This window comes from Pteronotus mesoamericanus, unplaced genomic scaffold (assembly GCF_021234165.1).
Source record: "Pteronotus mesoamericanus isolate MK-2021 breed Mesoamerican mustached bat unplaced genomic scaffold, CSHL_Meso_final contig_181, whole genome shotgun sequence".
NCBI classification, from domain to species: Eukaryota; Metazoa; Chordata; class Mammalia; order Chiroptera; family Mormoopidae; genus Pteronotus; species Pteronotus mesoamericanus.
In genome coordinates this window covers 5,290,387-5,316,164 of record NW_026555077.1, presented here as the reverse complement: position 1 = coordinate 5,316,164, position 25,778 = coordinate 5,290,387, and the positions used below count along the sequence as shown (strand labels likewise).

Genomic DNA, 25,778 nt, shown 5'->3' with positions numbered 1-25,778 from the left:
CATGGGGCGGACCCAGAGGAAGCTGGGAAAAGAGGTCAGAGGGGAAATGCAGCGTCAGATTTTCTCAGTCATCCAGAGGACTTCCACTTTGATTCACAGTGACATGGGAAGCTACTGGACGGTTTTGAACAGAAAAGTAACATAACGTCATTGATGTTTCTGAATGATAATTCTGGCCGCTGTGCTGAGCCCAGAGGAAAAGAGAGCCAGGGTGAACGCAGGGAGACTGGCTAGGCAATTGCAGTGCTCAAGAGAAGGCATGGATGCCTCGGGCCAGAGTGGTGGGGGCAGAGGTGGGGAGTCCCTTTGCATCCCCGCCGGCTGTGGAGGCAGACCCGCCGGGATTTGCTGATGGAAGGGGTGTGGGACTTGTCGGGGGACGATCAAAGATGACTGACTACAAGATGTTTCACCTGAGGAGACTGGAATTTGTGAATAGTATCTTTCATTATCAAAATCTTAAGTATGTTTACTCCTACAAGTGGCTCTGAGACTTTTTCTCGGTTCTTAGATCTTTGGTGGTATCTTGAACATTTTTGAGCCAGCCCAGATGTGTACAGACTCCAGAAAAAGTTGTCTGCAGGTAGGTGAGGATTGCTATAGATCACAGTCTCTGCTCATGCACTTAGATTCTGTAGTTCCTTCCTAAATCCTTCAATAATTTTCATATTGATTAAGTGGGCAATGAATGAAAAGTCCGTGCTTTAATTAGAATGCATCTAATTTGACCTCACGGTTTTACCTTTCTTCCCAGCTCCAATAACCATAAATATCCATACATGTCCAAACAAAATGGAGACTAACTGAACATAACATACCATTTCTTCCACAGTGGCAGGACCTTTTGATCTCAGGCGAAGTGTCTCCCTTCCTGTACCAATTTTCTCTTTTGAAGAGTTTCCAGCTTTTGATCTTGGCTCTATTTCTATAAAGATGCAATAGATGGGGAGAGAAAGGTGTATATATTCAGAAAAAATTCTGACAGACTGCTGTAAAAGTTATGGTAGCTTCTATCACAAAACTATATACCGTTATTATAGAGATTTTATAAAAAATATTGCTGCTTAGAGAATTTCCCAAAACAAATTCACCTGTCATTCATTATTCTCACAGGAGTCTCTGTGAGAGATCCGGCTACAGAAGGAAAAGAGAAATATTTGAAATGTACAGATAGGAAATACTGGAAGTTATAAGAAATTAAAAAATAAAATAGTTGGTTTTACTATGAGGTAAAGAGGTGTACATGGCGGGAAAGCAAAGGCAAAGTTCAGCTGGACTTCTTCAAGGATGTGAAGAAGAGAAAGAACCGTATCAGCATAAAGTTTTTTAAAAAGAGGGACAGAGAAACAGTTATTTGAGTACCTACCTTCCGCTGGATGCCCTATATACAAAATCCCATTTAATGCTCATACCAATCTATGAGGCAAGTTGTAGCCTTCATTTTACAGAAAAGGAAACTAAAAACTCACTAAGAAGCAGAGCTGGGATTCAAATTCAAGTCCCGTGATCCCAAAGTCTGTCTGCTTTCCTCAACACTCCAACACCCGCCACTTGGAAGCAGGAGGGATAATTTCAGCGGTGACAGAATGAGAGAAGCAGGAATCTAAAGAAAAAGGGGCTGGAAATGGGTTCCAAGGAAGGCAGTCCCTCAGGGGGCAGGCAAGAGCCAGGGAGCAAGAATCCATGGGAAGCCACTCTTTCCCTTGTGCTTGCTTTGTGTCTGTGTTTTATTTTTGGTTTTAATTTTCCAGCTCACGAAGAGTTGCCCCCAATACCAAGCAGTTACATGCATGAGTGAAAGGGTAGGCTGGGAGCTCAGGATAAGCAGAAAGGGCATGCCCTACCCAGGTCACTCTAGTAATGTATCCCCTGCGAGAATGTATCAACAGGCCCTGCCTAGCCAGATCGACCTGTTTGCAAAGAAACTGAATACTCGGGGTTTTTCATGAATCTCCTGATGTTTAAGTTCCGGCAATTGCGTCAAACTTTTAAAAACATTTTGGCAAAAATAAAAGAGATCTGTGGGTCAAATCCCAATGACAGTCCACCAATTTAGAACCTCTGCAAATTCTGTCCAAGTCTCCTTGACGGAGGACTGTACGTGAGAGCAGGTGGGGGCAAGAAGAGAGGTAGGAGTGGGGAGATGGTGCACCAAGACCTGGAGACCACTGAGCTCCAGTGAGGAATCACAGCATAGGCTGGTAAATACAAGTAGGTGGTGAGGGCCGTTCAAGCTCACAAGACACAAGACACAAGACACCCGGTGGGCCTGCACGAATGCATGTGTACTGACTCAGAACCTTAGAATAATTCCCACCCTCAGAAAGTACTCTTTTGCTATTGAGAATCTACTCCAAAGTGATTAAGGATCTTACATATTAATTCTAACCTGCATTCAGGGACAGAATTGCCAAAAACATAAGTTTTCCTCTGAGAATGAAAGCATTAAAAATGATCGTGAGGTAAGTAGAGCAGATCCCCTAAGCAAAACCTATAAATGGCGACTGCTGATGCTAATGCTAATCACGGTGACCAGGTTCTCAGGAGACCAGGGCTGCATCATCAAGTCTACAGCGATGGTCTTACCAGTTACATTGTGCCCTGTCTGACGAAAACGGATTAATAGAAGCAAGATGCCCAGCATGGACTTTCCAAAAGAGGGCCCAAAGAAACAGGCAAGGTCAGTCTGTCATTTGCACTGTCCCGGATTCTGTACCACCCAGCAACGTGAGTGTTCTCAGCTGAGTTGTATATAGACCTATACTGATCCAGACAGTGTCAACTTAACAACACTAACCTCCAAGATGAAGAGTCTTATACTCCCCACTCCCCTTACCACATATACTCCACCCCAGAGATTTCACCAAAGGACCTATCAGTATAATATGTCTTCCCATATAAATTTCCTGGTGGATGGGAAATGAGCTGCTGGATAATGTGCTTTGGTCCACCACTACTTACACATTTCCAGGTGTAAAGTGATACGCTGGCATTCTGACTTAGCACTGAGTCTCTTACAAGTTTGGTGAGCGTGATATAACCCTGGAAAACTGAACAACTCCGGATACGCTGAAAAAGTTTCCTGGAATTTACAAAGCTAAGGGCCCAGACTCTGGAATGTGGGAGCTTCCTGAAGGGAAGTCAGCCAGCCTCCCTAGAGGACGTCTCTATCTTACTTTGCTCCTTCCTGCAGCACCAGTTGCTCAAAGGGGAAATGTATATAGAATAGGTTTTTTTAATTAATAAGCTTTATGTTTTAAAGCGGGTTCAGGTTTACAGCAAAAGTGAGGAGAAAGTACAGAGGTTTCCCATACACGCCCTACCCACGCATATGCAGAGCCTCCCCCTTTTGCAGCCCCCACCACAGTGACACACTGTTACAATCTACAAACCTGCCCTGACACAGCATCACTTAGAGTTCAAAATAGCCTAGGTTAGGGTTCATTCTTAATGTGCACATTCCGTGAGTTTGGACAAAAAATAAAGATATGTACGTGCTATTGTAATGTCAAACAAAATAGTTTCACTGTCCTAAAAATCCTCTGTGCTCTACCTGGCTATTCATCCAGATTTCTTGCGATCGTTGTGTTTAATCAGCCTTCTCTTCGAGAGTGGTATCTCACAACTAACCACTTGGTGGCGCCAAAGCAAAAGTCAAATTTTAATTCCTGGCTTGGAGGTCTCCAAAAACGCCGTTTCTACTGCTAAGGAAAGAGATTCCATCTTTCTCTATGATCCTGTGATTCAGGAATGTAAATCAACTACTTCCTACATGAAAGCAGGCAGGAGAGTTCTGTTTACCCGCAGGAGGAAAACAAGTTCTATGTTTTTTGAATTTTTGGAAAATTGTGAATATTTTCAGTCCAGCCTACTTTTGGGATGCAGCCTTGTCCAAGGCCAATGAGGCCAAGCCATAAATCGATCGCTTCACTTCTCATGGGTGGATCTGCATGGGGCCTCTCCAGGAGGTGAATAATGAGAGGGCTGCCCTTCATGCAGTAGACACTAGTAATGCAGCTAGCTGGACTAGCTAGGTACCCCGGGCTCCCACCGGCTCCTGCCCCTCCTAAGCACCTTGAGAGCCTGTCTGCTGTGGGTCACCTAGGGCACAAGACACTCGCAGCTGGTGGGTACACAGCTGCTCCCAGGCACCAAGAAGCAGGCATGTTTGTTCCGAAACCCTTTTGTGGCAATTATATCTGTTACTCTAGTTATGTAATTTAATTAATAGCACATGAGCTGATAAGTGTGAAACAAGGAGTTATTATTGCAGGGAAAACTAGGTTAACTGCTTTGGAAAGACTCCATAAGAGCAAGTTAAAAAAAAAAAAAATTAGGTGTGGGCAAGATGACGCTAGATCAGGGGAAAAAAAAAATCTTTAAACAGCCACCATTTTACATATATGGCTTCTTGAAATGAAACAGAACCCACAGATTTGCGTTAAGGTTGTGATTACATAAGGCTAGCAGAACTTTGATTTGTGTCCTCTACTCAAAGAAAGGGCCTTTTACATTGTAAGAGTGGTAAAGAATGTATGTTTATCTGTCTTAAAATGTTCACAAACACTTATTTCATTCTTTATAATTCCCTATTTCAACTGGCATTTTCAATAAACAGACCAACCCACAGTCTCTGCTGTATCAGAGAGATGGGAAAATGGAGAAGGCAGAAAAATGTCTGTCTCTAGTCCCACCCGAGGCCCGAGGCCCTATTTTCAGGAGAAGCACATGCAACATGCCTTAGAGCCCTAAGTGACACAGGAAGACACAGTGGGGAAGCTGGGCATTCTCCCGGTTCTGCACAGAGCAAGGCCTTGCTCTGGTCCCACAAGGGCCGGGCTGGCCTGGAGTACAGATCCCAGCTTTCGTAGCAGGGGCAGAGCCACGATGTCAATGGCAGGTGGGCACAGGCGGACACAGCCGTATCCAGCAGTTTCTCAGTGAACAAGAGATGGCAAATTAGACAACCTGAGTTAAGATACCATCTCCTCTATTTACAAATTGAGTGAACTTGAGAAGTCCTTATCTATAAAATAAGAATAACACCTATGTACAATATTGTTTTAAGCATCCAAGGGGCTAATATTTGAAAGGTGCTTAGCCCAGTAGCTTGGCTCATACTAGTGAGGGCTGCTGGACAGAGTTCTGCTCTTCCCACTCCCTAACACCAATTGCACTGGTTTTCCCTTTTAAAATGAGAAACATGCAAAGGTCTCTCAATTGTTCAGAAAATTGTCACTTGAAATACAAAGGTCTCTATTTTATCCTATTTTATCTTTTCTATAAAACTATGATTTACCCACTTCAATTTTACAGGAGGGTAGAAACAACAGATGACCTTCCCATTGTTCCGCTCAGGTGGCTGAATTTACAGCCTACGAAGTGGCTGAATTTAAGCCCAGCCCATCCTAAGGGTACTCAGCCCAGGAGGCCCTCCAGAGCCCTTTGCGTTGGACCGCAGCCCCCACCCCACACACATACACAGAAGTCCCCAGTGAGTTACATGACACCATGTGAGCAAGTGACCAAACATAGGACCGCTCCATTCTAAAAACGGAAACAAACAGCCCCCTCCCGTACCCACCCATGTAGGGTGAACTAAGCTACCCCACCAAATCCACTAATTTATTTCTGTAATTTCCATCTCCAGAGCTATACAACATCACGAGAAACGTCAAAATAGTGGTCAAATGGAAACTCTGACAGGATTTTGCAGGATATGTACACCAATGTTCCTTAGCATGGCAAGCCCAGAAATGCTTCTCTTTTCTTTTTCTTCTTGTTTTGTTTCTTTCTTTCTCCCCCCCCCCCCACCCCCCTGCCCAGTGTTCCCAGAGGTGACCTGAATCTCAGGGACTGAGTCACACTCACAAAATTCACAAGGAACAGATGTCATCAAGTTATAACCCATTGGAGGGGTGGTAGCAAAAGTCCAAGGGGCTTCCCTGTTTCATCTCATCAGCCTGGAACTTCTTGGCAAAAGTGATGTCCAAGCAGAGACCCAGCCATCAAGGACTAAGACAGCAAGACTAAGTGGGAAAACGGAAGGGAAGGGAAGTCGTTCCAGCCCATGGATTCAAAGACTCTTCGTTTAGTAGGCCTTTACCCCTCCTGGGAATGATTCACTTAACACTTTCTTCCTATGGGTACCTGAGAAGCTTAGTATGCACGGATGCTACCAGACCAAAGACTTGGGCATGAAGGACAATTCTCTTAGGCCAAGGCTGCAGACAGGTAGTTCACAGTTACATGGGGTCCACAGACATGTTTGTGGTATGTTCAATGTTTTCAAATTTTTGTAATTAGTTCTCAAATATTTAAACGTTGGACACAAATCAGAGTTCTGCTATCCTTCTTATATAATCACAATCTTACTGCATATCTAATTTAAAAGTGGGGGATCCCTCATAAACACTCCAATTTTAAGTTTCTCTGGGAGACTGACATATTCCTAAGAGCTTGGACATACACAAATGGTACTGTCTATAAACATCGCATGAGCTCCCTTCCCTACTTTCACTGCCAACATACATACAATAAACACACACACACACACACACACACACACACACTTTTCTGAGAATAGTTGACAAAATCTACCTTACAACCCAGAATTTAAAATTTTATCTTTCTTTTTATTGCATTTATAGGGGTGACACTGGTTAACAAAATTATGCAGATTTCCGGTGCACAATTCCACAACACATCACCTGCACACTGCACTGTGTGTTCACCACCCTGTCAAATCTCCTTCCATCAACATTTGTCCCCTTTAACTTCCTCTATCGCCTCCTCTCTCTCTCCCCAGCAATCACCCAGAATTTAACATTTGAACTGTACATTCCCTTTTTCCATGTGTCCTCTCTCTCTCCAACATTTCTCAGACTTCTTCTTTCTTTAATGTATAGCTTTTTTCCCACTAAATTTATTGCAGTGACATTGGCCAATAGATCACATAGGTCTCAATTGTATATCTGTAAGCCACACGTCCTGCACTTTGCATTGTGTGCCCACCACTCAAAGTCAAATCATACCTCACCATACTATGCCCCCTTCCAGCTGGTAACCACCATACTGTTGTCTGTGTCTATGAGTTTCAGTTGTATATCCCATATATGAATGAAATCATATGGTTCTTGGCTTTTTCTGATTGACTTATTTTGCTTAGCATAATATTCTCAAGGTCCATCCATGTTGTTGCAATGACAGTATTCCATCTTTTCTTATAGCTGAGTAGTATTCCACATCTTCCGTATCCAATCTTCTTTGGAAGGACACTTTGGTTGTCTCCATGTCTTGGTTGCAATGAACATAGGGGTGCATGTATCTTTGCAAATAATTTGGAGTCTTTCAGGTAGATACCCAGAAGTGAGATTGCTGGGTCATGTGGTATTGTAGCTTCTGCTTAATTTTTGAGGCACCTCTACGCTGTCTTCCATAGTGGCTGTACCAGTCTACACTCCAGAAAGGCGCTTCTGTAGAGGAGAAGCTGACCCAGGATGAGAGCAGGCTGGGCACCAAAGCCGTCATCCAGGAGCTGGACACCCTGCGAGGGGAGCATCGTGCCATTCTCACTCCGTTGGTTGCTCTTGGGAAGGCTGACGGAGCCTCCTGAGGGGCGGTAGAGTCAGTCGAAGAAGCTGAAGCTGCGGGCTCAGCCGTGGTACCTGGGGCAGGTGAAACAGTGGCTGGGAAAGGAGCCAGCAGGGACGCGGCAGAGGCTGACGCCGGCAAGCAGGCTGTGGCTCCAGAAGGAGAAACAGCACTTGCTTTAAGAAGCCAGATCCTAAAGCTGGAGGAGGACACCTCCTCTTTTGGGAAAGGGGAGGGCTGTCTGTCCTGGGGCAAGGGGCAATGGCGGAACAGCACGCACCCTTCTGAGTCCCAGAGCAGCGCAACAACACCCAGTGAACCTTCTTTGGAAGCCCAAGACGTCTAGTAGAGCCCGGGAGATACCACCACACGGAGTGGGATTAAGAGCTGGGCGGTACCACTAAAGACAGGCGGGGGGACTGGAGGCCTGGACAGTACCGTTGTGGTCTGAGGGGAGGCGCGCAGCCAATACCTTATTTCTCCATATGCAGAAGCAATGGCCAGGGATGCTGACGCAAAGGCTGATGCTTAATGTTCTTAGGCTCTGGAGGTCAGGGATAGCCAGCCACTGAGTCTCTATCTAGAAGACCCCAGCCAGCCTCTTTCACTGGCCCTCAACCTAGGGAAGAGGGGGCCCTGCTGGAAGAAATAAATAAGGGGCAGGCCCAGCCTTCAGGGCTCAGCCTGAGATGACAAGGGGGGAGTAAAGTAGACCTTGTACCAGCTGCCATATTGTCCACAGCGGGGGCTATTCTGGCACTTCTCCTTGCTCTTCTCCCATTCCCCTGTGTGCATCCACATGGGCTTGTTGACCCCATTGACAGAGTCAGACTTCTCAGGAGCTTAGGTGAGGGTCTCCGTGTACAGGGTCTCTGTATCCTGGTACCTGCCGTGTTTCCAATAGCAGGAGGCCAGCCAGGTTGTTCTCGCTCTTGGCCACATCGGGATCATCAGGCTCAAAATTTGTGGTGTACATTTCCAGTGCCACCGGCAGTATTCTACTTCCTCAGCTTCGCCCTGTTTCTGGCATAGCAGTGCCAGATTGCTCAGCTGCTTCGCCACATCTGGATGAAACTTGCCCAGGACCTTCTCTCGGATCTCCAGTGCCCGCCTGCACAGAGTCTCGGGCTCCTCGTACTTGCCCCACTTGCCATACAGAAATGCCAGGTTGTTTAATGCTGCAGCCACAGCCACATGGTCCTTGCCCAGTGTCTTCTCGTGGATGGCCAGGAGCATCACTGAGCAGGTGGGCAGCCTCCTTGTACTTGTTCTAGTCCCAATAGTCCAGAGCCAAGATGTTCAGTATGGTGGCCACATCGGGGTGGTCATGGCCCAATATCCTTTCTAGGTCTTCAAGTGCCTGCTTGCAGACTGGCACAGCCACCTCCAAGCAGCCCTGTGAGGCACACTAGATCACCAGGCTGTGCAGCGTGGCGCCATGATGGGATTTCATAGCCCCCAGGCTGGGCCACATCCCCTCCCCCAGGGCTGGGGGCTGGACTCTGCTCCTGCTCATTGGGAACAGATCATCCAGGGAATGAGGAATAGCAATGGAATTTCAGAAAAAGAAATGAAAAAAAAAAACAGTTTCTTTTGCAATTGCAACAAGAAGGATAAAATAAATACCTAGTAATAAACCTAACAAAGGATGTGAAGAACCTATATACTGAAAACTACAAAGCATTATGGAAAGAGATTGAAAAAGACAATGAAATGGAAAGATATTCTATGTTCTTGGATTTGAAAAATCAATATGGTTAAAATGGCCATATTAACCAAAGCAATACACAGATTTAATGCAATCCCCATCAAAATCCCAATGTCATTTTTTAAATAAATAGAACAAAAAAAATCATCATATTTGTATGAAACCAGAAAAGACCCCAAAGAGCCAAAGCAATCCTGAGGAACAAAATAAGAACGAAGCCAGAGGTATCACACAACCTCACTTGTAACTATACTACAGAACTTCAGTGATCAAAACAGCATGGTACTAGCAGAAAAAAACACACACACAGACCACTGGAATGGAATGGAGAGCCCAGAAATAAAACCACAAGTATATGGGCAAATAATTTTTGACAAAAGACCCAAAAACTCACAATGGAGGAAAGAAAGCGTCTTTAATAAATGGTGCTGGGAGAACTGGAAAGCGACAGTCAAAGGAATGCAACTAGATTACAGTTTGTCCCCAGGTACAAAAGTTAATTCAAACTAGATTAAAGACCTAAATATAAAATCTTAAACAGTAAGGTATTATACATACCAAAAAACCACAGGCACTAAACTTACGGACCTTGGTCTTAAAGATTTTATGAATTTGACCCCAAAGGCAAGGCAAATAGAGGCAAAAATAAATGAATGGGACCATATCAAACTAAAAAGCTTCTACAACAAAATAAAAGGGAAACCAATCAAATGGGAGGTGATATTTGCAAACACGAGCTCTGACAAAGGCTTAATATCCAAAATATATAAAGAACTCATACAACTCAACACTAAACAAACAATCCAATTAAAAATGGGCAGAGGACCTGAAGAGACACTTCTCCCAAGAAAGCATACAACTGGCCAACAAATGTATGAGAAGACGTTCAACTTCACTAGCTATTAGGAAAATGCAAACCAAAACTACAATGAGATACCGCCTCACACCTGTTAGAATGGCTATCATCAGCAAGACAGGAAATGACAAGAGTTGGAGAGGTTGTGGAGAAAAAACGAACCCTCATTTACTGCTGATGGGAATGTAAACTGGTACAGCCACTATGGAAATGACTACTTTAAGAATAATTATGGGCTTCTGTTATGCTGAGGATTTTTTAAAGTCCAGCTGGTTGGGTGCTGGGGCAGAAAGGCGGCAAGGAAAACGAGGCCTGAGGAAGCCACATGCACAAGGCATCAGTTGTATGTTGGGTCAAAAGAACTGGCAACACATGAACCAACCCCACCCCCCAAAAAAAAACCGAAGTTACTCTTAAATATTCCTTTAATGAGACTGAACAGTATATGACAAGTGTCAGAAGTAGAATAACTGTACCCAGAATCTCTTTGGTCTTTAGTTAAGGTGTCACTTGAGAAAAACCCAGCCATGTTTTTATAACTCCCTGAAATTACAGGCAATAATTAATGTGCATCTCTGGGAAGAAGGTTCATAACTTTAATCCATAGGGAATTACATTAAAAAACAGATCACAAGCCTCTGAACTACAATATGTGAGAGTTTAAAAAAAAAAAGAGTGGTGGCTAAAATATTTTTTTACCCTTTTAAACTTTTATTCCACAGTATGACTTTTATCATGAAAATTCAAAACTAAAAAATTGTTCACTTTTATTATGGCTTATTACACATATTTTCTCCCTGTTCTTTAAAGTCAAGAAAAGTATTACAAAAACAATCCTGCCAATTTAAAGAGTCGATAACAATGTTAATATTCTACCACACTTCTAACATGGACCCATTTATAATAATATTAAAGAAAACTTTAAAATGAAAATAATCACATATTTAAAAATTATAAAGCCGCTAAAAGTAGAATGATTCAGTTTCTCAACTTCCTAGCCTAGGAATGCCAGCCTTTTTATTATTTTTAATTTTTTTATTGTATTTTTTCCCATTACTGTTTAGTCCCCTTATATCCCGTCCCCGCCCCCCGCAATCACCACCCTGTTGTCCACGTCCATGAGTCCTTTTTCCTTTTTGCTCAATCCCTCCACCCCCTAATCCTCCTCTCTACGAGTCTGTTTCTATTTTGCTTGTTAGTTCAGGTTGTTCATTATATTCTAAATATGAGTGAAATCATATGGTACTTGTCATTCTCTAACTGGTTTATTTCACTTAGCATGTTCTTCAGGTCCATCCATACTGTCACAAAGGGTAAAATTTTCTTCTTTTTTACAGCTGAGTAGAATTCCAATGTGCTAATGTTCCATAGTTGTTTTATCCACTCATCTACTGATGGCCACTTGGGCTGCTTTCCATATCTTGGTGATCGTAAATAATGCTGCAGTGAACATAGGGGTGCTGGTGTTCTTTCAAATTGATGTTTTGGGTTCCTTTGGATATATTCCCAGAAGTTGGATTGCTGGGTCAAAAAGCAGATCCATTTTTAATTTTTTGAGGTACCTCTATACTGTTTTCCACAGTGGCTGCACCACTCTGCATTCCCACAAACAGTGCAAAAGGGTTCCTTTTTCTCCACATCCTCGCCAGTAATTGTTGTTGATTTATTGATGATAACCATTCTGATAGGTGTGAGATGATCTTATTGAGGCTTAAATATACATTTCTCTGATGATTAGTGATGTTGAGCATCTTTTCATGCCTATTGGCCATCTGTATATTCCCATCGAAGAAGTGTCTATTCAGGTCCTTTGACCATTTTTTAATTGGGTGGGTGGGTGGGTGGGTGGGTGGGTGTGTGTGTGGGTGTGTGTGTGTTGAGTTCTGTAAGTTCTTTATGAATTTTGGCTATTAACCCCTTATCAGATGTATTGGCAAATATGTTCTCCCATTGTGCGGATTGTCTTTTTTAGTTCATTGATGTAAAAAACTTTTAAGTTTAATGAAATCCCATTTGTTTATTTTTTTTTTCCTTTTGTTTCCCTTACCTGGGGAGACATAGCCGATAAAATATTGCTATGAGCAATGTCCAAGATTTTGCTGCCTGTTTTTTTCTAGGATTTTTTGGTTTCAGGTCTTACATTTAAGTCTTTAATCCATTTTGTATTTATTCTTGTGTGTGGTGTAATAAGGTGGTCTAGTTTCATTTTTCTGCACATATCTGTCCAATTTTCCCAATCCCATTTATTGAATAAACTATCTTTAGCCCATTGTATGTGCTTGCTTCCTCTGTCAAACATTGACTATAAAAGTGTGGGTTTATTTCTGGGTTCTCTATTCTATTCAACCGATCTTGCCTTCTTTTTTAAAATAAATGTTTTCTAGTTATGAAAGTTTGTCTGTTCATTTTATATTTGAAATGTAGACCACACACACACACACACACACACACATACGAGTCTAAAGAAAGATATTACTCATAAACTCAGCACCTAAAGATAAGAACTGTTAATATTTGAATATACATACATGTAGAAGTAATTTTTCTTCTACGTTTAAAGACAGCTTTTACAAATGGGATAGTACTATACATTGCTTTATAATCTGCTTTTTTACTTACTATATCAAACATTATTTTCATACATAAAGAGAATAGCTTATCCACTTAACATTTTCTAAAAACATACTCCAATCACAATTTTGAGCATAATTTCTTAAATCCATTTTCCTATAATTATGTGACAATTCTCACTGTACAGATACTTTCTGGTAAAATATATATTATTGGTATAATTGTTGCTTTTCTAATAAGTTACCTTATATTCATACTGTTCAGACAATTTAAGGAGCCTGCTTAAATTTTAGCAGTATTTTCAACACCATCATACATTCTGATTTTAATTGCTAAGCTTAAAAACAGCTGAATGTTATTATCTACCTTCTAGTTTGGTATTCATTCCAAATGCTCCTTAAACATCCTTCTAAGAAATCAATCACTGTTTAAGGGACGTATCTTGGGAAATACAGATTATAAAGTTTGAAATACTATAAATTATGCTAATTGCATTTTTCTCAGATTAAAAACATGAGGATTTACTATACTTTTCTTTTAATGAGAGTTTACAATGTGGACTAAAGGGATTGTACAGAAAGTAAACTCACAGAATGGTATGTCCATAGAGGCCTAAATGTGCACGTCACACCCCAGACACATAACTTCTTTAGTAAAAGGTTTATCTTTGCCTTAAGCCCTGCCCATTGATTCTGTGCATCTAGGTTAACACACCTTTGAAATGCCTCCCATCAGACCAGTCAGGAGAGAAAACACTCTCAAGAGGGCACATAAACCTTTAACTATCCCAGGTAATCCAATCCCCACCTTGCTTTCTTCTCCCGCATTTCTGTACTCTTCCTTTTGTTCCCTCCTTTATTCCAAATGCATAAAAGAAGGTGTAAATGGTCATCCTGAGAAGCATTTTTCTCAGTCTGTTGAGATCTTGCTTCCAGGCATGATATATCCTCTGCTTGGCTTAAATAAATTTTTGTTAAAATTCTCTATAGCCCAGATGGTGTGGTTCAGTTGGCTGAAGCATTGTCCCATAAAATGAAAGGTTGTGGGTTTGATTCCCAGTCAGGCCACATATCTCGGTTGCAGGTTCAGTCCCTGGCTCGGGCGTGTGTGGGAGGCAACCAATCAGTTTCCCCCACATATGTATCTATCCCTCTCTCTCTCTGCCCCCAACCCCCAGAATCAATAAATATATATTTTTTTAAATTCTCTACATCCCTTGTTGGTAAGGCTCAGGGATTAAGCACAGGCCTTTGAACCAAAAGGCCTCCAGTTCCATTCCCAGTCAGGGCACATGCCTGGGTTGCAGGCCAGGTCCCTAATTGGGGGCGTGCAAGAGGCAACTGATCAATGTATCTCTCACACATCCATGTTTCTCTCTCTCTTTATCCTTCCCTTCCCCTCTCTCTAAAAATAAATAAAAATAAAATCTTAAAAAAAAGAAATCCTCCACAAGTTTGGACATTCTTACGTCAATAGCAAGTAGAGTAGAAAAGAGTGCATTGCATACTTAGTCTGGGTCTTAACAGCTGGGTCTTTACATTGGACACATACTCGTTACACTTAGTATTCATCTAACACATCTGCCACACCCCACAAAGGAACTTGGTTCTTCATTTATCTTTTCCCATAATATCTTGTGGTAGATGCCAAACCCATGTGTAGCTAGATAGATATAGAAGGTCAGAACAAACTCTATGACACAAAAAGATTAAGTGGCATGTTCTGCCCCCAAATTTGTCATTGTAAGCACTTTAAACCATTGCAAAAAAAAAAAAAAAAATACTTGAAAGAGAGTGCCGCTGTCAGATAAAATGCAAAACATCTCAAACGGTACTTTTCTCCCTGAAGTTCCCCAGCCCTACATTTCAATTGCCTCTTTTCCAATTATCACTTTTATCACAGGCTCTGAGGGTAGAAATCCTGGGAGTTACCTTTGTTTCTTCTCAACTTTCTCTCCTCTCTGCTTTAGCAAAACATCTTCCAGGCACCTCCTAGCCCCCCATTTCTGTCTTTGCCATATTACCCAGACTTTTTTATCACTTACCCCTGAACTGTTGCAGCAGCCTCTTACATGGGTTCTCCTCTAATCAAATATAGCATCATTATTCTTCCAGGCTGAATTCCCCAAAATCTATTTTAGCATGGCATTCTTCAACTCTAATATCAAAATGATTCCCTATTATTCTCTAAGACAAGGTCAGGTCCCCCTCCTACTTTTCAAAGCTCCTCTTAACATGGCCTGGAGCTACTTTTGCAACCTGATTTGTTGCACTCCCTCCAAGGTGAGACTCCGTACTGACCTGAACACTTCCCAAAGGAAACCATCCTTCCTTGTCTATACCCTTCCCATGTCCCAGGGCCAAGTTCAAGTGTAATCTTCTCTAGGAATCTTTCTCATCTATTCCAGCCCACTCATATCTTTCCCTTCTCTGAACACCCATTGAAACATCTGCAGTGGATTTGAATTTTACTCCACAATTCTAGGGAGAAAAATGTGGTATTGAACCTGACTTTAAGTTCCCTGCGCAGCAGGTTTGAATCTTGGTTATGCTTGAGAAGTCTCTCTCCCGGGCTCAGGGTCTGGAGAGCTGATGTTAGGCTGTTTACACAGACTCTGCCCTGAAGCTCTATGTCCAAGTCCGTGTGCCAAGCCGAGGGCACAGGGAGTCTTTCACCTCAGATTGCAAGGCCACTGCTCTGACAGCTCTAACATCTCCAAGCGACTCTATGAGGCATCCTGTCATCTCTCAAGGGAAGTTACCTGGGAATGGACCCTAGTCCCTGGCAATAGTGGGACCTGTCAAAAATCATCTATCCCATGGCTTTCTCTTTGGGGAAGTTCTTCCCAACCTTACCACTTCTCCTAGCCACCATCACTCTCTAAACCCTCCCAATCGTAGACAGGTCAGCTTGCAGCAGAATTCCACTTTGTTTAAATCTGCATTACAGCACATATCACAGTTCTAAAGAGGCAGTAACACTTATGTTTAAGGGCAAAAGCCTGGGGAACAAACAGGACTAAAATATTATCCTTGCACCTCCCGCCCACCATTGAGTGACCTCAGTGAGGTATTTAACTCCCCAAAGCCTCAGTCCACTTATCTAGAAAACTTCATAGGAATGGCATGAGGATTAAATCAGGCCCTAACAGTAGTAGTCCTAGTAGCAATGACGAACACATAGCATTGTGTGCCAAGCTCTATTCTAAGTATTTTACATACATTAACTCATTTAATCCTCACAACATTTTATGGATAAGTAAACAGGCATAGGAGGAGTAAGTAACTACTAGTCCAAAACCACACAGGTAATAAACAGCAGAGACAGGAATTAAACCCAAGCAGTTTGGCTCAGACTCTATGCTCTAGAACATGACACCATATGTTTCTAATGAGCGTTACATAAATGGTAGCTATTACTGCCATTAACAGAATTACTTGATTTTTTAATGTATCTGCATCTTTAAGTAAATTGTAAGCTCCTTGAGAACAAACATGCTGACAACGTAACAGTTGTTAGAGAGCTAGTCTCCAGAGACTCACAGCATAGTTAGAAGCCTGCCTCTGTCACTCACTAGCTAGCTCCAAAACTTGGAGCAAATTGTTTATTCTTTTAGAATGGCTGTAAGTATTAAATGATTTCCTGCTTAACAAGTACTTAGTGAACTGCAGCTATGCCAGCGATAAGATGATATATTTCACTACTTGATAAGAGATGGCAATATCACCATCAGTCTTTCCAGGATCTAGAAGAGTGCCAAAATTCTTAACAAATACTTGCTAATCGGCAACTCATCCACATTGTTTTTCTTGTTTCATGTAGGTTCATCTTGTTTCTAAAATTACTCCTTAAAGAAAAGGTTACCCTTCAAAATAACAGTAGTGATGTCAGCTAACTTCTCCTGAAGACTTACAATGCATCAAGGACTGTTCTATGATTTTTTTTCAGATGTTTAATCATTTAAAACTCACAACAGCGCAAAGGGTGTGTGTTCTGCCTTCTCTCAAGGCTGTAGCCAACACTGTTTTCTTAGGGTATGTAAATAAAGCCCTGTGTTTTCATTTCTTGTCTAGCTTTTTTTTTTATAGCTTAGAGAAGTCTGTTTGTGGGTGGGGAAGGGGAGAAAGGATTGCTGGTGTCCACAGTAAATGTACAAGTTCCTCTTTGAAGAGAGAGAGCAGCCTAGCGAGGGGTAGATATTATATCATCATCTTCAGTTTTATGTGTGAGGAAACCAAAGCACAGAAAGGTTAAGTAATTCACCCAATGTCACATTATCACACAGCTGTACGTGGCAGTCTAGGTACTTAATGACTTGTACTTTTGTTGTCTCTTTTATAACATTTTTCATATTCCCCAGGATATTTGGTAGAATTCCATACATATGAAAAAACCAGAAGCATTTGTTGTTTGAAGTAATATTAATAATATAAAGTACATTTAAATGTTTGAAATATCTAAAAAGTTATATAAAACTTAAAAGCCAAAGTTTCTCTTTAAAATCTAATACACTTAGTGTTTAAAAATGAGCACATCAGTTAAGCTGAATCATGAAGATGAGGGCCGAGTTTTCCAGCTGTGAATGACTCAAAGGACTCGGACATAATTCACATACTGAACATCCTGTTCTGATGGACACATAGCACAGAAATGAAGCCTCTAAAAGAAGACATAGTCCAGAGCTCTGTTGCAAAATCTAACCCCAAAATAAAGACTATCAATACTTTAGCAGTTAAACTTTCTTTCAACTCTGTTTCTCATTTTCAAAACACTTTGCAGAAACATTTCAGTCCCCCTTCTACATAGTTCTCTCCACAAAGGGCAACAGTTAAAATTCAAAAACATTCTCCAGGATAAACCACAGAGACTTCTCTAAGTAAAATTAAAGCAGAGCCTCATCCATTTAATAATTATTTCTCTGCAATTAAAAGGCCTCATAGAAAAGCGAACCAGTTGAACTAGTCTGGTCCTTAAGCCAGTTCACTGGAAGAGTGAATTTTCATAGCCTTGGGAAAACCTAGGTTTATAGGACAAACTGCAGGGTTGAGCTCATTTTGGAGATATGTTCCCTTTCATTGGTGAAAGAGAAAAGGAAGTGAGCCGTGCCCCCCCCCCCAAAAAAAAGAAAGAAAAAAGAAAATACCACTAGAGACATCCCAGCCAATACTTGATAAGGACTAGGAAAGTTTCCATCAACTCAGGGCTAGAAGGAAATTTTGGATCAGAAAGCAGCTGACCAAAACAAACCATCTTAGGTATGGGAGAGATTTCTCATTAAACTACAGATTTTCAATAAGGGAGTCATTTAACCCATGGCTCTCAAATGTTTTTTTGCTATGACACAGAGTGAGAAATATATAGATTATATCATGACCCATAAGTATATACTTATAAGTAAATATACATATTCATACACACATATATAAATAAAAGTGAAACACACACATATGCATACAAACAATGTTATCTAAATAATACCCATCCTTACTAGGCACAAAGCACTGTGAAAGCATCAATTGTGTTCTACTTTGCGTCCTAAACACACTGGCTGAGACCCACTGGTTGAAAAACAGTGATTTAAACCAGGATAGGAGATTCTGAGAATATTCTTTTTTATAAAGGCCTCTATTCCTCCCTCAGAGTCCCACAGCCAACTTTAGGACAGCTGCAATGCAGCATCTGCTCTTGGGACAAGTGACTTGTTGAGTGCTTGGATAAAGGCCACGTGGAAGGCTGTCTTCCTCCATGTCCGCCATTCCTCACTGCGTTGGCTCCTTTTCTTTCTACACCATAAATGCTGGGGTTCCCCCACAGCTCTGTTTTTCATCATTTTCTCCTACTATTATGAGTAATTGGATCTATTTCCATGGCTTCAAATTGCAGTCATGTGCCACTTACCGTTTTGGTCAACAATGGGCCACGTATATGACAGTGATCCCATAGATTATAATGGAGCTGAAAAATTCCTGTCACTAGTGGCATTGTTGTAGCACAACGCATTACACAAATACTTACCACTGTGTTATTAAAACCATTTCAATTAAGCAATAAAGGGTGTGTGTTCTGCCTTCTATCAAGGCTATAGCCAACACTGTTTTCTTAGGGTATGTAAATAAAGCCCTGTGTTTTCATTTCTTGTCTAGCTTTTTTTTTATAGCTTAGAGAAGTTTGTTTGGGGGTGGGGAAGGGGAGAAAGGATTGCTGGTGTCCACAGTAAATGTACAAGTTCCTCTTTGAAGAGAGAGAGCAGCCTAGCGAGGGGAGAAAGCTCAAAAAGGCAGATTCGCACTCCCCCAGCCCTTTCCCTCCCTGGTGCTCTCCTTTCTTAGGAGAGGTGGCACTTCCCATTCCTCTCCCCACACTCTTGGTGCTGCTTTTCCTCTCCATCCTTATAAAAGCCTCTGCCTGCATTGATATTATTAAGATGGGTTTTTGCGGAAAAAAGCACACCCATTTTCTTGAATTGCCAGCAAAACACTTCCTTCTCCCCAGTGCCTGTCTTGCAAATTCAGTCTTCGGAACTGGGTGAGGGTCTTTTCACAGATACAGTACAGCCGCTTACAGTATTCACTACAGTAACATGCAGTACAGGTTTGTAGCCTAGCAGCTATAGGGGAACAGAAGTTGCCACCCCAAAATATCTGTTTGGCATAAGGATTATTTTAGGCCAGTTAATTTTAAGAAACAGCAGACATGGGAGAAGCTCTGCAAAGCAAGTAGAAGTTACTCTTTGCAGAAGAAATTTACATTTATAAGAAAAATCTCCATTTGTAAGGGTGTCTTTCAAGGTGTACCACAAGAGGGGGATAAATTCGCACCTCACCTTTGCTCGCTGTGCTTTTCCTGGTAACTTCCCATAACTGATCTCCCCACCCCCAGCATCTTCTTTTGTCTTCAGCTGAAGATGGTAATTAAGGTGGTGACTTCAGCCACTGCGATGAGTTACTCAGTTTTCCTGGGTCTCGGTATACAGGATGTATACATGTTATTAAACTTTTGCTTGTTTTTTCTCCTGTGAATCTTTCATTACAGGATGTCTCATCCAACAACTCAAAAAGGTAGAGGAAAATTTATTTTTCCTCCCCTAAAGAGCAATAGGCTACAACATATAACTTAGGTGTGTAGCAGACTATACCATCTAGGTCTGTACAAGTGCACTCTGATGTTTGCACAAGTGCAAAGTCACCTAATGACACATTTTGCAAAATGTATCACTGTCATTAAGCAGGACGAGATGTGCACAAATGGCTCCAGCACACCACTGTCTATTCTTCTGAACTACTTCTTATCTTCATGCTTTAATTCAGGATTTCATCTTCTTTCTCAACTAATACAACTGAATCTATGGATTTCCAAACCACTCTCTTATAACCTACCCCTCCACTGGAACAGTCTCCAAAATATCTTTCTAAAATCAAGTTTCATGATGCCACTCCCCTACCTAAAGCCCTTCATTAGTTTTCCACTGCCCACTCTTTTTCTTCATAATAAGGCCCTTGATAATTTGGTCTCTACTGATACTTGAGCTTCATTTCTTGCCACACAACCACCTATAACCTGTATTCGAATCACACTGACATATGTCATCATATTCCCAGATATATAGCATTGCTCCACATCTTTACACATTTGCTTAATCTGTTCCTACTCCCTAGGACAACCTTCCCTGATCTGTTCATTGAACAATCCTCTTTTAAGATTTAGCTCAAATCCCTTTTTGAGAAAGTGTTTCCTGAACTCCTAAGGTAGATTTGATGTCTGCCACTTTCATACTTCTAGTATGTTTTAGCACCTCTAACAGCCTTCGTTGGCTTTATTTCTTTTCATATCCATCCTCCCCACTAGTCATGAACATCCTAAAGGCAAGAACTGGATCTTATTCATGGATACACCAAGCATGTAGTATGGTGATAGCATACAGCAGCTCTCCAATAAACAGTGACTATTATCCCAACTAGCACCCTATGACCAACATGTATTAATTACTCAAACACCTATTGAATGAAAACATCTTAGTATGTTCTTGCCATCTGCCCAAGGCCTAAGGACTGCTAAGATACAAAACCTGTATCCTCCAGATTGTTAGGGAGCCCAAGATCTACTGCCATAGTCAAAGAAATTGCACCATTTTTTTTGTTTTTGTTTTTTGTTGTTGTTTTGTTTTTGCTTACTGGCCTCGTTACTTTCCTGGGGCTGCCATAACAAAGCAACACCTAGCCTAAACAACAGAAACATATTTTCTTGTAGTTCTGGAGGCTGGAAGTCCAAGATCAAGCTGACACCAGGGCTGCTCTCTTCTGAGGTCTCTCTCCTTGGCTTGCAGATGACTGTCTTCATGTTCACATGGCTTTCTCCCTCTATGTTTTCATGTCCAAATTTCCTCTTATTATAAGTACATCAGTCACATTGGATCAGGGCCCACCCTAATGACCTATTTTTAACTTAATTACCTCTTTAAAGACACTATCTCCAAATGCAGTCACATCCTAAAGTACTGGAAATTAAAACTTCCACATATGAATTATAGGGGGGCACAATTTAGTACATAACGGTCTCCTGTGAGGCCCTCAAAGACAGGAACTATAACTTAGTCTTCTTTCTTAGTGTTTATTTTGACTAGCAGAGCACCTGAAACACAGAAGATCCTCAAATTATTGGTGAGATACATAAATGAAGGACCTTTGCATAAGTCCGCATCTGTGGAGCATGGCCCCTTCCAAATCTGCTGGCCAGCACAAAGAAGATGGCTTTACCCCTAAAAAATGCTGATATTGTCATAGTTTCTAGATGGTCCATTGTCAGACAACCACGTTTATAGTATCCAACACTTAGCAGAAAAATCCTTAAGACCAGTCACCCAAAACCAACTGACAATACCCTCATCCCTTCAGATTCATTCTGATATACCCAGACTGAATGTATCTTTCATGGCTAGAGTCAGATTTAAAGTCAAGAGAAACCTAACATTGCTCTGCCTAAAGTACAAGGTACCAGCTTAGGAGAATGATAATGTCAGCATCTGCCTTTTTCCTACCCAAAAGGAAATTTCCCCTTCACTGTTCTGTGTGACTTTGGTGGGCCTATCAATCATGTAGCTTACCATCCCAGCTATCAAGGTGGGCATATGACCTAATCAGTTGCCCCCTCTATCCTAAGAATTTGAACCCTAAGCAAAGTAACATGAAGGCAGAAAATAATTGGAAAGAGTTAATTAAGCCAGTACCATGAAGGGTTCCTGATTCACACATCCCTTAAACAGCCTTGGTTCCTAAGCTTCCCAAGGTTGGATCAACAGCCTTTGTTTCTGAGATCTACCTGTTAAGACTTTCAAAAAAAATGCCTTTTTTCTCAATTAGATAGTGCTTACTCTGTAACTCTCAGAAAATCTTGACACATATAATGCCCCTAAAGTAGGATGTGGCTAGTGGTAGACCTAAATATAGAAATGGGAGCAGGTGGACCCTATTCATGGCTGAGAAGTTGTGCTCGTTATTCATGTTACATCATTACAAAACAGTTAACTACACTACTTCCTCCTGCATTTTGGGACACACGCAATCCACATGACTCTTCAGGCTAAATCTTTAGGAAAATTGATAAGAAAACAGTGGTACCATGGCCAGTGTGGCTCAGCTGGCTCGAGTGTCGTACCATAGACTGAAGGGTTACAAGTTCGATTCTCAGTCAAGGAACATGACTAGATTGTGGGTTCAGTCCCCGGTTAGGGCTCATACAACAGGCAACCAATCAATGTTTCTCTCTCACATCAATATTTCTCTCCCTCTCTATCTCTCTCCCTTCCCTTCTCTCTCTAAAATCAGTAAAGCTGTCCTTGGATGAGGATTAAAAAGCAAAAAAGAAGGAAAGAAAATACTGCAGTGTGTGGCCATTCCTGACAGCTTTTGGTAAAATCCCAGAAATACTTAGCTTCAGGCAAGATGGCCTATCTAAATCAGAGAAGAAAAAATTCTACCTCACCTAGAGTGGCCCTTTCTCCTAGTAGAAATCCAAGATGACAGAGTCAGATAATCACAAAAAAAATAAACTAGGAAATTTGAATTACTACATCAAGGATAACGCTAGAAAAACACAAAAAGGAAGAAAACATAGCAAAAGATAAGATTGGGACTGAGAAAACTAGGGGAAGCCTGGTCTCCCAGGTACCTCCTGATGTATAAGCCCTCCCTGGCAAAGAGCTAAGCGCTGGGATGAAGCCAGAGGGTGAGGAACAAACTAGTGTTGACTTTCTTTCAGAGGCAAAAAGATAAGCTGCAAAATTAAGGGCTGACGAATGAGCAGAGCAGCAAGGCCTACTTCTAAGAGGAAAGTCCCCAGGCTGGGGCGCAGAGGCAAGGATCAACCCACAGCGGGGGAAATGCATGTAGACCGGTAGTCTTAAATTGTGTTAAGCTGTCACAGAAACCTTGGAAAATAAAAAGCCATCATTGTCTCAAAAATCAACCTCCAGGTAGTCTAACCCACAGCACCACCAGAACTTGGAATGCTGAAATAATACACCCTCACTAGGAAATCTGTCCAGTGTCCTTCTCAAATCTATTCATGGAATTCTTATGAGGCAACAGAGAAAAATAGGAAAAGATTAACTCTGGAAAACAAGATTACGTGGTAGAGATTTCCTTGAGTTATACTATGAGAATGACTTACATTTACAAAGGGTCTAAATCAAATAAGAATCTCTCTCTCCAACTCCCTACATGCTATCAATTTTTTAAAGATTTTATTTCTTTATTTTTAGAGAGCAGGGGAGGGAGGTAAAAAGCGAGAGCAGGGAGAGAACATTGATATGCGAGAGAAACCTCAGTTGGTCGCCTCTTGTACAAGCCCTAACCAGGGTACAAACTCACAACTGAGGCATATGCCCTGGCCAGGAATCACACCAGCAACTGCTCAGTTTGTGGAACAAGGCCAAACCATCTGAGTCACACCGGTCAGGGACACATACTATCAGTTTATATGCTATGAGACCTGGGAAGTTGGTTACCAAGCAAAGCCACTTCAAAAGGAGCTGCTAGACAGAAATCCAAGTGCTGGCCCACCTGTGTCAGTTAGAAGTGAGCTCAGCTGCCACAATGCGCTGGGCACCACCATCGTGTCCAAGGCAGTGGTTTCTAGAATGGTGCCTCCGGGAGAGGTATTGGCATAAAGCCTTCTTTTCTTACATCTTCTTGGAACTTTGTCGTCCACAAGTAATATAACCTATACTGTATTTCTATTAAATGGCACAGAATCACTTGGAAGCAGAAAAAAATTTCCAATTCCATATGGCTAGGCTCTGCCACTTACTTGCTAAAGGAAGGAGAAATGTAATTCCCCGGATCCACTACATTTTCCCATCATTGTCACTAACCACCTTGAGAAAATAGCCATTAACAATTACACTCATATAAAGCTCAAGATTAACAGTGATAGAAATCAGAGGTGCACCTTTGGTAGGGGCAGGGGAAAGGGAGGACAAAAACATTGGAAAGAAGGAAAAAGAAACTCTGTGAAGGAATAAATGTTCTATTTCTTGATTAGGGTGATGGTCATAGTCATGTGTACTTTCGTAAAAATCTTTCAAGCTGTATACTTAAGACTAGTGTGCTTTACACACTTTATTATAAATGAGTTTTACCTCTAAGTAAAAGTTGTTTATAAAGGGCGGGGGGGGTAGGGGGCCTGACTCATATCAGTAATGCTAATAGGTGGACAATTTGCTTGTGGGTTCTGGCATGTTACAATAATGTAAATTTTAAAACTTCATGACACTAGTTTGCTAATTCCAGTTAGCCTTTTTATCATATATCTAACAGGAGCTTGATTTTGATGATGAGATTTTGTTGGTTGGTTGGTTTACCTGTTGTTTCACTTTGTCTCACAGCTTCAAGGGACTATCATTTCATCTTCATCCAAGGAATTTGTGCATATTCATGGCCATGTTAAAATATTTCCATTTTTTTGAATAGCAAAGAATTTACTAGTGCAGCTTGATTAAAATATGTATATATGTGTATATACATATATATACATATTTTTTTTTTTAAAGAGAGAGAAAATAGCCATTAGAGACAAACTGCAAGGAATAGTCCTGTTCTGTTAGCAAAGGAAAGAACAGAAAGTAGGTGGGGTCGTGGATGAGTAGGGCAGGCCCAGAATGACTCTGAAGATGGTATCTGAACACTGATGAACACGAGACTATCATTTGGCTTATTGAAATAGTGCTGGGTTGGGAGAGAAGCTGGCACATTTTCCTAGAGATGAGATGGCCCCAGGGGCTTGAACAAGAGTCAGAACACAGCTGCCACAAGCAAGTACAGATGTCACACCGAAGTAATTTCATACTGTCCCACCCTGCCAATTCAAAATGCCAATGGAAGAAAAGTATTGAAGGAAGTCTTTAAAATAGACTAGATAACTACTTTAAATACCAATTCTGTGTGTAACCAAAGTTTTTGCTATTGAGGATCATGAATGACAGTTGGTATAGTTTAGAGAGCCTAATAAAAACCTTACTGCTCAGGAGGACGAACACAATAAAATGTGCTGCTGTTAGCTTGGAACAGCCACATCAAATTCAAAGACTTCCTAACTCCAAATACTTTCTTTAGAATATGTCCTTCTAGGAAATTTTTTTTCCTTCAGTGGTTGTTTTCCTTATAAGTAGTACTGTCTATTATCCTATCTATTATTTCCTATGTTTTTAACGGATACACCAGCAGCATCTGTCACCACACCGCAATAATGACTACCCTGAAGTACTCATTTTCCTTGGAGAGCTAAGTCAGGGAAACTGGGAATATCAGAGGGAACACTGTGTAAGGTATGACTGAATAACACTGTGCTATACACCCGAAACTAATACAAAATAATTTTAAATGTAAACTGGAATTTAAAAAATTTTTAAATAAAAAATGTAAAAACAAATCAGCACAGAGCCCTGAAAAATATAACTATGATATAAATAGTGGTAATAAAATGATTTAAAGAAGGAATAAAGGGAGGGAGGGAGGGAGGGAGGGAAGGAGGAAAGTCAGGGGAAAGGAACATTTC

At 41.4% G+C, this 25,778-nt stretch overlaps 1 protein-coding gene across 2 annotated transcripts in view; it reads right to left on the bottom strand.

Annotated features, from left to right (window-relative positions):
- The window catches only part of GIPC2 (GIPC PDZ domain containing family member 2), a 79,876-nt gene that overhangs the window by 16,671 nt on the left and 37,427 nt on the right, over positions 1-25,778 (bottom strand). The window contains exons 4-6 of one of the 2 annotated variants that reach the window (XM_054566897.1): positions 15,584-15,604; positions 4,023-4,054; positions 819-884 (exon numbers count right to left, since the gene is read on the bottom strand). In XM_054566897.1, coding sequence (XP_054422872.1) covers positions 819-884; positions 4,023-4,054; positions 15,584-15,604 — 119 coding nt within the window. Of the gene's footprint in view, positions 1-818; positions 926-4,022; positions 4,055-15,583; positions 15,605-25,778 lie in introns of both variants that reach the window. The other variant, XM_054566896.1, reaches the window with a different exon arrangement.